At 44.9% G+C, this 18,399-nt stretch overlaps 1 protein-coding gene across 10 annotated transcripts in view; it reads right to left on the bottom strand.

Annotated features, from left to right (window-relative positions):
- Window positions 1–14,523, bottom strand: part of Sh3kbp1 (SH3-domain kinase binding protein 1) — a 349,029-nt gene extending 334,506 nt beyond the window's left edge. For 5 of the 10 annotated variants that reach the window (XM_006528928.4, XM_006528926.4, XM_006528925.4 and 2 more), the window contains exon 1: window positions 13,724–14,523. In XM_006528928.4, coding sequence (XP_006528991.1) covers window positions 13,724–13,727 — 4 coding nt within the window. In that variant the 5' untranslated portion in view covers window positions 13,728–14,523. The remainder of the gene's footprint in view (window positions 1–13,723) is intronic. The other 5 variants (XM_006528924.4, XM_030251430.1, XM_017318586.2 and 2 more) reach the window with 5 other exon arrangements.
- Window positions 14,524–18,399: the final 3,876 nt, after the last annotated feature.

Raw genomic sequence — 18,399 nt, 5'->3', positions numbered from 1 at the left:
AGAGCAATGGTAAATAACTATGAATGGTACCACGGAATGGGGTAGGAAAGCGTCCTCATCAGTTAAGTGTTTGTTGTTTTTGTAGAGGACTTGAGTTTGGTTCCCAGCACCCATGTCAGGTGGCCTACAACTTCCTATAACTCCAGCTCCGGGTGACCCAACACCCCCTACTGGCCTCCACAGGCACCTGCCCTCATGGGCACATAATCACACAGAGATAGACATATGCATAACTACAAAATAAACTTAAATCTTAAAAGGGGGAACAACTTTGTATCCTTGCTTATAATGCAAACATCACAGAAACAAAGTAAATGCTAGATGATAAATAAATTGCCACATAAATTAAGATACATGAGTTCAAATATTTATCTACTAAAAGTACCAGCTTAGAAGAGCACTATGAAATTAAGTGAAAATACGAAGATATACATGTATGTGCACATATCATGTACATATATCCATAATTATATACTAAAAATACCCCAAAGAAATATCCTTGCTGGGCTTGAGAGATGGCTCAGCTGGTAAGAGTCCTCCCTGAGCAAGCAAGACAACTTGAGTTTGGATCTCCAGAACGTATCTGTAATCCTGTGGCAAGATGGGAGGTAGAAACAGAAGCATACTCAAAGCCCAGTGAATGTGGAGTGTACGGCATAGCAGCAAAGAGCTACCTTGCCTCAAATGCAAGGCGCAAGGTGAGAGCCAACACCCAAGCTTGTCATCTGACCTACAAATAATCATCCCACACTGACAAAAGTAAATATAGATTTTTAAAGAAAAATACCAAAATAAAACTATAGGGGTTGTATTAAGAACTGTATGGGTGGTTGATTGATGTTCTCCTGTTTGGTAAGTTACTAATTTCTGCAATAAAGCCATTATGTGTTTATAAATAAAAAAATCTTTAAAGTTAGCTAACACTGGAGTCAGAAAACAACCAGTGCGCTAGACTTTCCCAGGCCCTCAGTAGGAGATTAAGTCCTCCACACTCCTGAGAGAGGACACTCACTGCTCCCTAGACTCCAGGCTGGCTGTCCACTGGGAAGAGCTTCCTCACACTAATCCCCACACTAGCTTGTCCTGCCTTTGAGGAGCCCTGCCTGCGGGGGCAAAGGGTGGGTAGCCTCCAAGCTCCCTCTCCCATAGAAAGAGCACACGGCCTCCCACAACCTTTTTGCACATGGCCAGCTTAACTTTAGACCACAGAGATATTTTCACTGGCTCCAAGACTGAGCCAAAAAGATAAGGGTATCAGTTGAAAATCTGAGGCACATGTGACTCCTCTGTGGGAGAGGGTTTAAAGGAAAAAAAAAACAGGATGTGAGAGAGATGGGGGCTGTTGGAGACCAACGGGTTGGGAGAATGGAAAAAGAAAGGGGTTTCAAGGGAGAGAGCTGAGTTAGAGGAAGAACCAAGCGGGAGTGGGTGGGTTGGGGAGCAGGGTGGGGGGAGGGTATAGGGGGCTTTGGGGATAGCATTTGAAATGTAAATGAAGAAAATATCTAATAAAATGCCTTTTAAAAAAGCTGTGGTGATGGCACACATTTCTTTTTTTTTAATTAGGTATTTATTTCATTTACATTTCCAATGCTATCCCAAAAGTCCCCCACATGCTCCCCCACCCACTCCCCACCCTCCCACTCTCACTTCTTGGCCCTGGCATTCCCCTGTACTGAGGCATATAAAGTTTGCAAGACCAATGACCCTCTCTTTCCAATGATGGCCAACTAGGCCATTTCTGATACATATACAGCTAGAGACACGAGCTCTGGGGGGTACTGGTTAGTTCATATTGTTGTTCCACCTATAGGGTTTCGGATCCCTTTAGCTCCTTGGGTACTTTCTCTAGCTCCTCCATTGGGGGCCCTGTGATCCATCCAATAGCTGACTTTGAGCATCCACTTTTGTGTTTGCTAGGCCCCGGCATAGCCTCACAAGAGACAACTATATCTGGTCCTTTCAGCAAAATTATGCTAGTGTATACAATGGTGTTAGCGTTTGGAAGCTGATTATGGGGTGGATCCCCAGATATGGCAGTTTCTAGATGGTCCATCCTTTCGTCTCAGATGGCACACATTTCTAATGATAGCACTTGGGAGACTCAGGCAGAAATGCTGTAACTTAGAGGCTAGACTGGGATAAAAAGTGAGAACCTATCTCAAAAATGGGGGAAGGGGAGACATGAAGAAAAAGAGATGTGATGGGGGGAGTGTAGGCTATGTACCAGATGGGAGGGGAAGAGTGAGGAGGGTGGGGAAGCTGGGCATAATAGAAGGGCGGAGAGGAAGAAGAAGGAATGGACAGGAATGAGGAAGGGGCTCAGGCTGTATGGGATGAGAGGTTGGGTGGACAGTGGGGGTGGGGCTTGGAGACAGACAGGGTGACAGAGAGGAGATAAGGAGAAGAGGAACTATATTTTTTTAGAAGTGGAGGAAAACAGAATGTGAGGATGCTGGAAGAGCACAGGAAGGGAGGAAGGGAGAGAGAGATGAGGGACAAGAGGTGGTGAGGGAACAGAGTATATGAGGGGTGCGAAGGCAGGAGGGAGGGACAAACAGCCAGCCAGAGGGAAGCTGGATAGGAGAGTCCCTTGGTCCCTTTTCCGGAGCTCACAGCAGCTTGAGGGGTTAACCCAGCAGCCTGTAGCTGGTTTTCACAATAGGTTCATCTCTTCCTCCATGTAAAAACCCACAGGTTCCCTAAAATGAACCAGACAATGTCACAACAGGGCTCTGTCCCCATGGAGTGCTATCACCAACCCAGCCATGTGACTCCAAATGTCTTTTAAGTGCCACCAACTCAAAACCAGAAACTGAACTCAGTTAAACAATACAGGCTCTCAAAGGAGAAACATGAAAACACACACACACAATTCAAGAGAATGACTTTTTTTTTTTTTTTTTGGTTTTTCGAGACAGGGTTTCTCTGTGTAGCCCTGGCTGTCCTGGAACTCACTCTGTAGACCAGGCTGGCCTCGAACTCAGAAATCTGCCTGCCTCTGCCTCCCAAGTGCTGGAATTAAAGGCTTGCACCACCACCACCCGGCTTGAGAATGACCATCTTAATGGCCACATCTCCACACAGGAGATGCCACACTGACTTTCATAAGTCACCCCTTTGTTAAGAGAAAGATAGGACAAATAGACACTTGGCACATATTCTGGCTGTGCCTGTCCCAAGGGATGTCCCACAAGCATCCCAGCACAGCAGGTGATGCTCTTCAAGGCAGGACTTCAGGGCTATCAATGTGTCCTGGAACCTCTAGTACTTGACATATGTCTGCCACCAAGTAGGCCTCTTTAAATGTTTCCATGAGGATTACAACTAGGTACTGTCCTCCCTGGGTTGAAGAGTGGCCACCCATGTGCAGGGACGGATGGATTCAGATTCCACTGGGCTCAGAGTTCACAAGTAGAAATTTGGAACTGAGAAGAAACCAAATGCACACATGGAAGCTCACAGGTAAGCTCTGTAAACAGGTTGCATAGAAAGAATGGGGACAAGAAGGAGAGACAGCCACTAGGCCGGCCTAACCTCAATTCCAGGCTCTCCTTCAGTAGGCATCCTTGGGCTGCATGAGAGGACCCTGGATCTGAAAATAAATACCCTATTTTCTGTATCAGTGGGCTCTGGGTATATACACACACACTCACACATGCATGCACACACATATACACACATCAAGACCAATGAAAAGACAATTCTTTTTTTTTTTTTGAAAAGATAGTTCTTATCTCAGCTAAAAACTTAGAACTAGACCAGCTAAGAATTAGGATGAAGTCTCTTATCAGTTTAGATCGTGGACAAGTCAAATCTTCAGATTATAATAGTCCCTCAGAGAAGTTTTCCAAACATCATACTGTCCTATCAAATAGGGTAAGTGAGCTAGGGGTGCAGCTGACTAAAAGTACTTTGGATGCATATGCAGTGTCCTGGGTTCTATCCCTACCACAGGAAAGATAAATGGATGGATGGATGGATGGATGGATGGATTCAGACATAGAATTGTAAAACACATCCTCAGAGAGCATAAACCACAAATGAAGTAGAAATGTAGTCACCATCCATCAATTATGACATTAAGGAATTAGGGGAAGCCAGGCGTGGTGGTGCACGCCTTTAATCCCAGCACTTGGGAGGCAGAGGCAGGTGGATTTCTGAGTTTGAGGCCAGCCTGGTCTACAAAGTGAGTTCCAGGACAGCCAGGACTACACAGAGAAACCCTGTCTCGAAAAACCAAAAAAAAAAAAAAAAAAAAAAAGAAAGAAAGAAAAAAAGAAAGAAAGAAAGAAAAAAGAAATTAGGGGGAAATGGAGGTAACTATCTACCCCTATGAATGAAACCTCCCATGAAAGAAAACTCCAGAAACAAACTATCAACAATCTACGAGAAGGGTCACAGAATATCTGGAGGCCATGAATGGGAAATAGGGTCTTTTTGTTGTTCTGTTTTGTTTTCTTGAGTGTCTCACATATTGAGGCCCTCCTCAAACAAAGTAAGGCCTTCAAATATTTACATCATTTGCCTTTAGAATTTGGAATATTGTAGATGTATAATTTATTCCAAACTCTACCTTTAAAAATAGTGGTAAGTTGAGCTGGAGAGATGGCTCAGGAGCTATGAATACTAGCTGCTCTTCCAGAGGACCCAGGTTCAACTCCCAGCAACCACCTAGCAGCTCACAAACATCTGGAATTTCAGTTCCAAGTGATCAGATGCCCTTGTGTGGCTTTCTGCAGGCAACACACATGAAAGTGATACACAAATATACTATAAATATTTTGATGATCATTAATCAGACATTTTGCATAGCAAATTCAGATCTTTAAGTACATGTAGTAACATACAAAATACCTCTACACATAAAATTTAAAAAAATTTTTTTAAGTTTGAAGACAAGTATAGTCGTGTATGCCTGCAATCTCAGCACTTGCAATGTAGAGGCAGAAGGATCAGGAGTTTAACGAGTTTGAAGTCAGCCTGAGCTACATGAGAAATTGTCTCAAGACAAAATTACAGCAACAACAATAACAATAATAATAAATGTTAAAGGTCTCAAGCCAACATTTGCAGCCCTCATGCCAAGCAAGCAGATTAGCAGAGTGTGAACTGTTCCTCGCTCTCAGTCTCTTGACTGGTGACAATTCTTACCCTCCCAACTCCATTCCCCAGGACCCTCCAAAAAATGACTTTCCTCCAGTTGTTTTCTGAGGGTCAAAAGTAGCTTAAACTCACCATCAATAAAGAAACACCCAACACAACCTGCCTTAGGTATCCAAATTAATTCATTGATGGGCTGCTTCTGGGTTGCCACCTATTTTCCATGGGAGAATGACTGGAAGTCAACATAGTAGCTGTGATCCAAGTCACTCAGAAGGCTTGGGCAAGGCTATCTGTTGAGTCCTGGAGCTCCAAGACCACCCTGGGTACCACAGTGAAACCTCTCCAAGAACAGTAGGTCACTGAAAACCAAGTTAAGTGATTTAATGATCTCATTTCAATCAAGTTTTAAAAGGTGATTTTGTTTTGTTTTAATGACCAAGGTAGGAGAAAGGCAAACTTCATTCATGAATCCTCTCAAGTCAAATAAATTTCACTCAGAAGCAATGTGTAGACAAAGGCAGCTCCCAAAACTATCTGGTGAAGACAATGAAGATTCATAAGGAAGCCGGCCAAGGAGAGAGGACAGCAAAGCAAGGAAGGCCTTCCCAGATCTTGTCCAAAACATGACTAAGCATCTTAGCAAATCCTAGTGATTCCCAAGTAACTCATGTCAACTGCTTCAGGATCTAAAACACACAATAAGAGGACTAACTGGAATAATTAGACAGGACACCAAGCTAATTACAAGTGCACAGGGAGGTGGCAGGTAATGGATAAAACTGGTATAGCCTCAGAGGACCAGACCTAGAATAGGGTTTCAAGTCTTCAAAGTATAGAAGAGTCCTAAGGAAAAAAAATTCAGTATAAACACAAGAGTTGGTGTATACAGGCTGCATCAGTAAGGAGCTAAAGTGTAAGGAGATGATAATTTAAATTGTCTATATACACTGCTCCACAGTATGTAAGGATCAAAATTTGCTATGCAAAATGAGTGATTAATGAGCATCAAAATATTAATAGTATATAATCCAAGATGGTGGGGGAGTAACAAGAGGAGCTGCACTTCATCTTGCCTCTCTGTCCCTCCACTTGGGGACAGGCTAGCCTCCTGGGTTGTCCCAGCCACTTTCTTGGCTAATGGAAGGAAAAATATAAACAAAGGGCTTTGCTTGCCAACTAAGCAAGCCCTCAACAAACAGCACATGAGTTTTATTATTACTGATATTTTTTCCTCCTAAAGCTAAATGTAAGCACAATTTATCACTGAGGTAAAGAGCTATAATCTGCTTGGTTTAAGCATCCCCTAATGAAAAGGACAGACTTGCCCAAAAGACACGTATCCACGTATCCTTTGCTGTTGAGTGTCATCACCCCTGGATGTGTGAGATCAAGGGATCAGTTTGGCATCGCAGTGTTTTCTCCCAGGACTCAGGCATTCTCAATAAATCCCAGCAATTTCCAAATAAGCTACTACCCTAGCAACTCACACCAACTACTTCAGGATATAACCATATAGCCAAATTCTACCCTGAGGTGACAGGAATTGTACATAGGGAAGGTACCTAGAGGGAAATCAAAAGAAGTGTCTCCCAGAGAAAATAAGAGCCAAAGCATTTTCAAAACAACCAAACCATGCTTTCTTTTTCTTGTATTCTTTTAGAAACCTCAAGTGGGTGCCTTTGGCTTTCAAACGTTCTCTAAGGTATTAAGCAGGCCCAGAAGCCCCTAGAAGACACAGGTTCTGAACCTCACTTTAGAAAAGTACTATGGAGGAGCAACCTTAAAACAGTTTTAAAGCTAGGCAGTGGTGCTGGTTGCAGAACACTGAATATTATATTACTAAATTATAAACTTAAAATACTAAATTGTCATATATAAAAATTGGGTTAGGGGTCTAGCTCAGTGCAAGAGCCCTTGCCTAGCAAGTCAAAAGCCCTGGATTTAATCTTCAGTACCATGGATAGATGGGTAGATAGATAGATAGATAGATAGATATGATAAATAGATATACACACACATACATAGACACACATATACACATCACTTTTGTTGTGAAGACATTACAACAAAAAGCACTTAAAAAGTGGGAGCTTGACATTGATAGAGAACCTAGAAGTTGGGCATGGCTGCTTCCTCAATATTAGAGTCAGGGGTTGCTGTGGGGGCCAGGGAGGCACACACTATGCCTATGTGAGTCTGAGCCTCATCGGCAAATGGAACAGGCCATGACAGAAAGAAATAGTCCAGCATTGCAATTCCAGAGACCGAGGAGAATTTTCTATCTTGAAACTTGTAGTTCTTCATTGAGGTGTTACTCTTTAGACCTCCAGGAGCTCTTGCAAACAGACCTTGCCAACCTACTTTGCCCAGGGGGTTTTAAAGAATCAATCTCTCTCTCTCTCTCTCTCTCTCTCTCTCTCTCTCTCTCTCTCTCTTTCTCTGTCTCCCTCCCTCCCTCCCTCCCGCCCCGCCCCCCTAGTTCACAGTTGCAGGAATTGCAAGTAGTAACCATACTGGGTGAAAGGGTTACTCAGTAATTCATTAGCATATGGCACTTGCTGTATGCCAGGCAAGGAGCCAGGGCAGTGAAGCCTGGGGGGGGGGGGTACCCAGTTGGAAATGACAGACTTCAGACAAGATGAAGTATTGTACAGTAATCTTTGGAGCAGTCTTCACAATATGAATGAGGGGTATTGCAGCTACATAATGGCCCCCTCAAAAACTTTATTTCCTAACCCTCAGAGCCTGTGACTCATTAAATAAGGTTCTAGAGAATAGGATGGTACCCCGATTCTCAAGTGGGTGTAGTGACTAACAGTCTTTATACTGGGAAGGGGGGCAGGATAAGATAGATGTGACCATAGGAAAGCAGAGGCAGGAAAGATGCAATTATGAACCAAGACTATCCAAGGAGCAATCGAAACCGAACAAGAGGAGAAGAATTATCCTACAGAAAGAATGCAGCCCTCCCTACACCTTGATATTGACCCTATAAAACTCATGTTAAAGTTTGGACCTGTTGTTTGAAGCCACTGTCTTTGTAATCATCTGTTACAGCAGCAAGGGGAAACTCATAAGAGGCCTACTCCAGAGATACACTTAGGGTTCAACTAGAGATTGCAAGAGTAGTAGAGAAAACTGGGAGTAAGAAGTCAAGAAAAGGGGTTCACAGACTCAGAAGGCAATTCAAGTTAATTCAAAGATTCTGAGGACTGTTGGTGTGTTTTGTGAATAGGAGACACATTGTTTATGAGTTACCATGGTATGGACATATTCTAGTGTACCATCAGCACAGTGCCAGAGACAGGTCATCCTCCAAGGTGCAAAGCAGGCTCCATGTCAAAAGTATAGAGGTGGGGGGTTGGAGAGATGGCTCAGCAGTTAAGAGCACTGACTGCTCTTCAGAAGGTCCTGAGTTCAAATCCCAGCAACCACATGGTGTCTCACAAGCATCCATAATGAAATTTGACGCCCTTTTCTGATGTGTCTGAGGACAGCTACACTGTACTTAGATATATAATAAATAAATCTTTTTTAAAAAAAGTATAGAAGTGGGCAAAGCTGTCTCAAAAATCAGCAGTGAAGACCAAAGATGAAAATAATATATGCAAAGTGGAACTTGAAGGTGGTGTCTGAGTCTGTTTCCCATCGCTGTAACCAAATACCATGGAATGGGTAATCTATAAAGAATAGAGGTTTACTTGGCTTCCTCTTCTAAAGGTTGTTAAGTCCAAGAGCATGGCACTGGTGGTTGCCTGGCTCCTAGTAAGGGCTGTTCTGTTGCTTCATACCATGGTGGAGGACATCAAAACAGGCTTCTTTCTGTTCTTACAAAAACACTAATTCCATCATGGAAGCTCACTCTCAATACTTCATCCAACCCTCTTTGTCTTACAAAGGCTCCAACTCCAAACACTATTAACATTTTTGGTGGATTAAGTTTTCAATACACAAATATGGGGGGGGACATATTTGAAAATTTACAGCACATGGCATTTTTAATAATGAGCTTTTAAAACTCTAAAGTTTAAGACCAAAAGTAGACTCTTCAAGGAGGAAGAAAATGATACTTATGAATGTTCACTTACCCAGGAGAAACCAGGAAAAGCCAAACCTACTTAATATAAATATAGTAAGAAGAATATTGTTGCTTCCCAACTGCCCAGATACCCACAGCCTAATGCCTAGAACATCTTGTTATGAACAGAGTACTTCAAATACTCCAGTGGGCAGGGAGCAAACATCCGAAAGGCAAGGAGCTTGGATACTTGGCCCTGTTATCAGAACCAGAGCTGGCAAGATGGTTCAATATTTAAAGAGACTTGCTGTCAATCATGACCCCCTGAGCTCCATCCCTGGTACCTACAAGGCAGAAGGAGAGAAATGATTCCTACAAGTTGGCCTCTGACTGCCACGAGTACATCATGGTGCATGTGTATGTATGTCTGAAAAACTAATTAAAAAAAAACCTTCTTGGAGGATGTATTCAAATGCTGACCATTGGACCCCATGTCCAGAATCTCTACTTTTGTAGGTCTGCTGGAATTACTACTGAAGGATTTTGTCACTCAAGTAATCCCAAGGCCCTGCCCTCTGCAAACCACTGTCAGCAGCTCTCCTCTAACACTATAAGGATTCTGGCATTTTCTGGTACTGTTGCTTTCTCACGTTCCCAGGAGCCTGCTGTGTATTATTCCATATATTTCCTGGTATAGCTTTCCAGTTGCTCATTTTCTCAATATTAAACAAAAATTCTAAGGCTACAGCTAGCTGATATTAAAGTAACAGTCATGGAACATACCCTAAAAAGTCTTGCTTCTCATCCACCGCCTCTGGTCAACTTTGAGAACGAGCAAAAGGGATCGGACTATTGGGGAACTGGCTGGGTTCTCATAGTCTGGGTGTACTGTTGAAGATCCACAATCCTCCAGAGTCCTAGCCTCAGAACAGGACCAGACACAAACAAAGCCACCCTGCAATCAGGTTTGAACATAGACAAAACATACGCTTTGTCCAGACCACAAATGTGAGCAGACATCCTTCGGTCTTGCTAATGTGGATACCTCCTGCTCTCTACTAACCCCTATTTGCCTGGCTCCAATTTCTCCCTGTTCTAGAGAGCATTTGCTAAAAGACTCCATCACAGAAACAGTCCTGGCAGCATCCAACACCCCCCCCCAAACCACCTAACCCAGGTAAAAACCCCAAAGCCAGCCTCTCTCATACCCTCTTGCTCAGAGGCACCATGGTCCTCATGGTGTACAAGGAGAAGAAAACTCAGCTTGTTGAATTCCAGGTGTCTTCCCAGGAAGGGTGGGTGGCGGGAGGATGGTGATGACTCACGCTCTCCTCAAAGACATTATCTTCCCCAGTTCCCCGGCCTCCACCAGATTCTTCTTCTCTTCTTTCAGGCGACCTACTATAGCTTTTACTTACACGCTGCCGCAACCTTTGCACTCAAAATCCTCCACTAGACTAAAAAGTTTAAGTGGGTAAGTCTAAATGCACCATGCACCTGTTTCCTGGCACAAAGCTGGAAACTGATACCTGAGATGGATGGATAGATGAACAAATATTCACCACTGCATGGAGCATACTTCAAAAAACTAAGAACAGAAGCATTATGAACAAATATGAGTAAGGCAAAGGTAACTAGAGAGGTAAAATTAGAAATGGCCAAAGTCTGCAACCAGCAAGGTTTCACTCAGGCCCTGGGTTCTGAAAAGTAAAGGAGAGAGAGCCCTTTCTTCCATGTCTAATTCAAGATTTGTTTGTGAAAGGCATAGCATTGCATTCACTTTAGCTTTCTTTTAGCATAGTCGACCACTGACACAGCATTGCCTCAAGCTGTACAAACTTCACTGTTCCTCTGGAAAGCCTTCAACAGAAGTCATTTGCTTGGCTTGCAAGCCCTTCGCTCCTCCAGATTTGGGTCACAGGACTTGCACTGCTCTAATCATAAGAAGCTTTCCCTGTGTCTGGCAATGTAGGCCCCTCCCAGTTCAATAAGAGACCACTGCACAACCGGCCAGCTTCACTTCAGGGTTAGGGATTGTGTGACTTTCACTTAGTGATTAGATCAAGGACTATATGGTATGATTTGATTATGTTAGCTATCAGCAGGAAAGTCATCGTCAGGCCAAGCAAGCATATCAATTGACAAATAAGAGAAATCTTCTGAAAACCAGAAAGCTTTGGAGAAAGGGACTGTGTGCATGTGTGTGTATCTGTGTCTGTGTGATGTATGTGTGTCTGTGTCTCTGTGTGTGTATGTGTCTGTGTGTGTGTGTCTGTGTATGTGTGTCTGTGTCTCTCTGTGTGTGTATGTGTCTGTGTGATGTGTGTATCTGTGTATATGTGTGTGTGTGTATGTGTCTGTGTGATGTGTGTGTGTGTCTGTATATATGTGTTTGTGTATGTGTGTGGTATGTGTGTGTGATATGTGTGTGGTGTGTGTGTATGTGTGTGTGGTCTGTGTGTGTGTGTCTGTATATATGTGTCTGTGTGTGTCTGTGTGTGTGTGTGTGTGTGTGTGTGTGTGTGTGTGGTGTACATAGAATCCCAGCACTACTAGGTTTTGCTCTTAGAAAACAAATAGAACCAACTATTAAATATCTGTATTTCATTGCAAATATACCACTAAGGACACTTTAGAAAACAGCAGGTGATTTTTGTCCACAAACTACAAGCACCTTAAATCCCACTTAGGCACATTATAATGAATTAAATGGCATTCATTTTACTCTTGGTGCCTTTACATATAAACTCTTGAAATAAATAATAATTGGTTGCTGCACCCCTACTTGCATAATGGCTACAATTTTAAAATGATACTGAAAAGGGCTGTAAATTGCAGAAGCACTCTCTCATTTTCTTAAGAGAGCCTAAAGAATGCAAACAGTTTAGATCTCAATGATAAACAGGTCTGCTGCTTCTTAAAGGAGCCTCCATCCTCTTCCCATTGAGATCAACAAAGCACAGCCTGCCTATGCAGACCAGCGACTTCTTTTTGTGCAGAACTCTTTCAGTAATCCACCCCAAAGGAAAAGTGATCCCCAAAACATTCCTTATCACCTCAGAAGAAATCGCTGCATTTCCACAATGACCATTTTCCACAAGGGTTTTAAAGTATTTTCTTTTGCCAATGGGCTAAGTCATCTTCATCAAGGCAAAGCAAGAGTATGAATTAAGTGTTGTGTCTTCCACGGAGTTTCATGCCATCCACCCATCTATTCGATATTGATTCTGAGCCGATTCTACACCAGGCATGGAAGAAAAACCATTCTGAGCAGTACCATACAACACAATGCTGTCCCAACGGTCACTGAGCCTCGGGTAGAGGAGATAAATGTTAAACACACTGGAATATGTCATTCTGATGTGGAAAAAAAATGTCATACGATAAAGGAACTCATTTAGACCTAGAGTGCTGTGATCATCAGAAAAGGGCACTTAAGCTGAGAGGCCACCCAGTCACTACCACTTTGACAAAGGGAAAGACATTTTGGTAAACAATCACAAAAGGGAATTGAACTTCACTAATGAACAACTTACTGGGTTAGCACCCTTTGACTCCTGCCTATTTCTTGCTGGCTAGTGTAAGATCCTATTACCTGCATACAAAAAGTCTCACTTTATAACGATTCATTATAATGTGCAAACTGCTATGCTTGGCCTAGAAACACCCCAAAAATCATATGCTAGAGGCATAACAAGCAAAGGCTGACCAATGAGCAAGGCTAGTACCTAGATAAAGCAAACGTTTACTAGAGACCAGACAGTCACAAGTCCTTTGCTCAGTAAAGTGCCAGTTCCCCTGGGCAGTAAGGTGGTTTCCACACTGTCAGGTCTATAATAAAAAGGATCCTGAAGAGCTAAGGTTAGCTGCCTACATGGAAATTATGCTTGCTAGGTGCATCAAAAACTGGATCACCATTTCCAGTTCCTGGCCCTGCAGACTGAGAGGAGGATATAGGAAGTAGCCTTTGAGTGTAACAGAGTGGAGAGGGGTTCGGCGTGGGGGAAGACAGAGTGAGAGGTGGAGGCACAAGTGGGGAACGCATGAAGAGCTCAGGACCCTGGGACAGCCCGCCATGCCCGGTACTGGGGCGTTTCCTAACCTCCCACCACCGGCATCATCAGGCAGTAAAGACAGTCTAACCCTCTCCCAGAGACCCCGACCTTCAAGGCTCTTCTCAGGCTGGCCCAAGAGCCCTGTACAGGGCCAGAGCCCACCAAATCCTGGTACCCGGGTCCACAGCGCCAGGGAGGGTGCACTTGGGTGGGAGAATGGCAAAGACAAAACTCTCCCCGCCCACCCGAAGAAGCCAACCACACCCCCTGACTCCCTCAACCCAAGCAGCCCCGGAGCTAGCCCCCGCGATTCTCTGCTCAGGCCCCCTCGGGTTCCAGTCCGTGCCGCGCGCGGGCTCCGCAGGGACACTAAAGCAAGTGAGAGTGAATGGGGGTGCGCAAGGCGAGGGAGGGCGCTCTGCGCGATGTCACTCTCCCGGCCCTGCTCCAGGGCGCCCTCCCCGGGTCCGCGGTCCCGGGATGGGCGCGCCAGTCGACCCCTACACACAGATGGGCTGAAGGTTCGAACGGCCCCTGCACTCACCCATTGGCGCCAAGACGAGCCGAGCCGCCGAAGCAGCGTGAAAGTTGGCGGAACCGGGCGTTGGGTTCGGAGCGCCGAGGTCGCGGCGCAGGGATCGGGGGCGCGAGCGTCGGGACGCGGCTGCTGCTGGGCCGGCTTCGTCCTCAGCGGCGGTGGTGGCAGCTCAGCGCCGCCCGCTACTGCCTCTGCTGCTGCTGCCGCTGCTACCCTGGGGCGACTCCTGCTGCTGCTGCTGCTGCATCGCGGCCCCACTGCACCCGGCTGCTCCGGGTTTCCTGCTCTCTGCGAGTGGAAATTGCGAAAAAAAAAAAAAAAGAAGAAGAAGAAGAAAAAAAAAGAAAGAAAGAAAAGAAAAGAAAAGAAAAAAAGCACCGCCCAGCCCAGTGCCCTGCAGCCGCCTCGGAGCCTGCTCTCCCCTCCTCCCCGCCGCGGCGAAGCTCAGCGGCTCCGCCCGCCCGAGAGGCGCGGCCGCCAGGCGGGGGCGGGGTCGAGGGGCGGGGCCCGAGCAGTGTCCAGCCCGACTCTGGGGCTCGTCCTCTGTCTGCGGGGCTCGGCCGCCCCCCTCACCTCTGGCTCTGTCCCGGCTGGAGCTCCGCAGAGGGTCGCCCCCTATCCGCCTAGGCTCGGCTCACGCCCCGGGAAATGCCGCGAGACTCCTCGAGACTGGAGGAGATTTAGGGGGTCCGTGGGGGTGGGGGCGTCGGAGTTGTGGGGCACGTGGAAAAGGTGGATCGAAGGCAGAACCCCGAGAAAGGAGGGCTGGGGGAGGGGAAGCCGGTGGCAGGTGAAGAGCGGGACACCTGCTGTTATTAACAGGTGACACCCCTTCCCTGCGGGGGGGGACATAGAGGAAGAAGGCTGCTAGCAGGGGGCTGTGGGAGGAAGGGGCCTTTGGCTGTGGCTTTGGAGTACTGGCAGACCAGGTGCGAGTTTGGAGCGTAGGAGGTGGTACTGGGCTAGAGGTGCCCAATGAGAAGGGCGCAGTCAGGCTGCTGAGCAGGTCCGCTGCTGGCCACCGCCCCTCCCAGGATTAGACCCTCCTTACACCTGACCCAGTGGTACCCGGACAAGGTGTGGGGCTCTGCTGCCTAGGAATGTTTCTAGGTCCAGAGACAAAGATTGGCTGGTTCTCCATCAGGCATCACTGTGCTCTATTGAGCCTCAAACCCGGATAGACAACAATTTTAAGTGGACACTAAAATGAAAATAGAAATCCATAGGAATTCCTGGGCAACTCAACGAGCTTCTTTTTTGGAGTCTATTCTCCACCACACCTTTCAGCCAAAGAGACTTGCCTGCGACCGCATTCATTGAGCAGTCTGTTGTTTCCTTTCCACTTTCCACCATCTGGTGGTAGGAAGAGATAGTGAGCTAGACTGGAGACAAAATAGGCAACAGGGAAAGTGAGACAAGAGAGAAATTAGATCATTGTCCCCTGCAAATGGAGGCTGGGGACTAGTGAACCCAGAGGTGACAAATAAAAGCTGACCCCATGCCCAATGGAGATCTGCCTTGCGTACCCGGTGAATAATAATAATGCAGCATTATTTGTATATTGGGTCAAAGCCTAAAATTTCTGTAGAAATATGTTGGAGGGTGGAGGGGGTATTTCAGTCATAAGGCTGAGGCATAGAAGATGGTGCTGTTAATGAGTTCTGGCTTAAAGGCTAGCCTGGGACACAGGATGATCCTGATGAGTAAGGGGGAGGGAAGAGGAGAGACTTGCAGGCAGGGCTTTAAAAAGAAGAGTAACAGCAGCATCCTTCTCTAGACACTGGTCATGTGTGTCACAGCAACCTAGACGAATCAAGATACAGAAGGCTCATCCCTACAGTGGCCCTGCTTGTTACGTGCCTTGACGCATCCACATTCTTATTAAGACAATGAAACCTTATGACCCTGTAGTTGACAAACACTGAGACTCAGAGCCTAACTTAACCCGCTGTTAGTAGAACATTCTCCCCTCAACGCAACAAGAACTGTGTCTGAAATTCTGAAAGTGGCTGTCTTGGCTAAGCTCCAGATTATTAGACCATTCTAATTCTCTCTCAAAGACATTCAGACCCCCCCCCCCCAAAAAAAATGGTTAGGCATGTGCTCCATAAGGAAATAGCTGAGCTAGATTTATGGTAGCTTGGCACATGGGTGCTGAAGATTTGTGGTTGCTGACCCTTGTATTCTCAGAGTGATGAGTCAAAATGATGAAGAACCAAGTTCAATTCCCAACAACCTCATGGTGGCTCACAACCACTTGTAACTCCAGTTCCAGGGGATCTGATGCCCTATTTTGATTTCTGTGGGCACTACACAAAGGTAGGGCATACCCAGGTAAAACTCATACAAATAATGTTTTTTTAAAGAAATGAAGTCATTGAACACTGTTGAAGAAATCAGCCAGACTTACCTATACATCACAAAGTCCAGTGAAGCCAATTCCACATCCCGCAAGGGACTCTAGAGAGAACGAGCTTGCTTTCTCTGCTTAACATTAGTCTCAATCTTAGTCTTCAAATTGAATTGCTTTGCCAATCTCGCAAGGATAAAGATAGGTCCCTTGAAGTTTTGAGTCTTGGTCTGTGTTTTGTATGGTCCAGAAAAGGATCTATGATAGCTATACTTTCTGTTTGTTGACTCTAGTAAGTATATAGCAAGCCAAAGTAAAGGAATGGATAGCAAGAGATAGATAGCGGAACATCATCAAATCAGGTACATACAACCTATTTCTAGCAGAAACTGACTCAGGAAGTGGAGGGAATCAGCTAGAGTCCTGGCATCTTTTTCCCATAGCTGGCACTTTTATATCATGGGATAAACAATGGTGATGACCTCTGATGGAAATGGTTCAGCTTCTAGCTGGTCCCAAGGACACAGTGGTTTTACTCTTGGGCTGTTTTCCTGTAGTCTCACTCCTGAGACAGAGTTAGGGGAAGCAGCCCAACCCTAGAAAATGTTCTCGGGTGATGCTTTGAAATAAACATGCTTGGGTATGAAGTGGGGGCAGGGGGCAGCCCCAATTCCAGAGCCAGCTCCTCAGTGAGCACAGGTCCAGTTTGCCAATATAATGCTCATTGCAGTCTACCTCAAGGATGCTTTGTTTTTGTGGTGCTGGGCCTTGGACCCAATGAGTGTGTGAGTGCCAGACAACTGAGTTGCAATCCAGCCTAACTTCTCTTTCTTGATCTGAAGACCTCTCACCCCTATTCCACAGTCTGAATGGACTTCCTGCAATGACAAACTCTGCATTTTCTCACAAAATAAAGACTGATAATAAGACTTATTTTTTTTTCTTGAGGCATGTCCTGCCTTTAATGTCTTAAGTCAACCAATTGTCGATACTATTCAAAACTTGAGAATTTTTCATCTTTGGTTTCTCTAAATTACGAATGAACATTCCTTTTCCCACTTATTGCTCCGTTCTCCTGAATCATTCCTATTGTCCTTTCATCTTTCTTTGAGAAGCTCTTGCTGACCAGCACAAGAAAAGTGAACGTCAAGATTCCAGTCCAGCCGCTGACATGAGTACAAGTGTAATTCCGCATCCTGCCTCCTTCCTACAAGTGGATCTTCTAAACAGAATAGATAATGCAGGATTTCAAACATAACCCGAATTATGTTAATTCATTTCATGAATATTTCTAGAGAAATACAATTGTATTTAATACCACAGCTTTGTCCCACTGAACTCCCATTTCTACCAGAATAGATAATGGGTTTGGAAATTGAAAAGTATCTGACTTGTCCCATTAACATGGCATCACATGATTAGAAAGGCACCACTGTGTTGCTCAGTGGTAGCAACAATTGGGATAATAATTGAAGGCACTTGAGCCTTGGCTTCTCCAGCACTTACAACCTGTCATACTTGCTCTCTCCCTGGGCTTAGGCTTGACATCCGTAATTTACATGTAATGAATGATACTTTGCTTTGATAACCTTTAATACCATCTTTACATTAATATAAATTGCATACTGAGTGCTTTACAAAAGACAGTCATTATAGAGTACTTTTGGTGAGCTTTATGGAGCACAAATCTCATGGTGCCAGAAAGTAAAGACAAGCTTAAGAAAAATAATGAAAGGTGTCCTAAAGGCCAAAGCTGAAACAGCTCAAATTACACAGAAAATAATTCAGGTGTTGGAGAGATGGTTGCGCTTAAGTGTGTCTGTCACCCTTCCAGATGACCCAGGTTCGGTTCCTAGTACCCATATCATGTGGCTCACAATCACCTCTCACTCTGGTTTCAGGGGATCTGATGCCTTCTGGCCTCCATGGGTACTTGCTTACATACGGTTTACATACATACACTAGGGTACACACACATACATATAAATAAAAATAATGAAATCTTTATTTTAAAAAAGAAAAGGCATTAACAAGAAGGTAAGAAGTCATCCTTACAGAGAGATTCCAATAAATGAAAAAAAAAACATAAAGATGGGGGGAGCATCACTAGAATTCTAAGATAGGCCAGTCATTACAGTTCATACCTATAATCACAGCACTCTAGAGAGACTTAGGCAGAAGGATAGTCACAGATTTGAGGCTAGCATGGGCTACATAATGAGTTCCAGGTCAGCCTGAGCTATGGAGTGAGATCCTGTCTCAAAAACAAAAGAGGGTGATTGGCTTAGATTTTACTACTGTGAACAGAAACCATAACCAAGGTAACTCTTAT

The sequence above is a fragment of the Mus musculus genome, chromosome X, assembly GCF_000001635.26.
Source record: "Mus musculus strain C57BL/6J chromosome X, GRCm38.p6 C57BL/6J".
Classification (NCBI taxonomy): Eukaryota; Metazoa; Chordata; class Mammalia; order Rodentia; family Muridae; genus Mus; species Mus musculus.
This window is presented reverse-complemented; position numbering and strand designations above follow the sequence as displayed.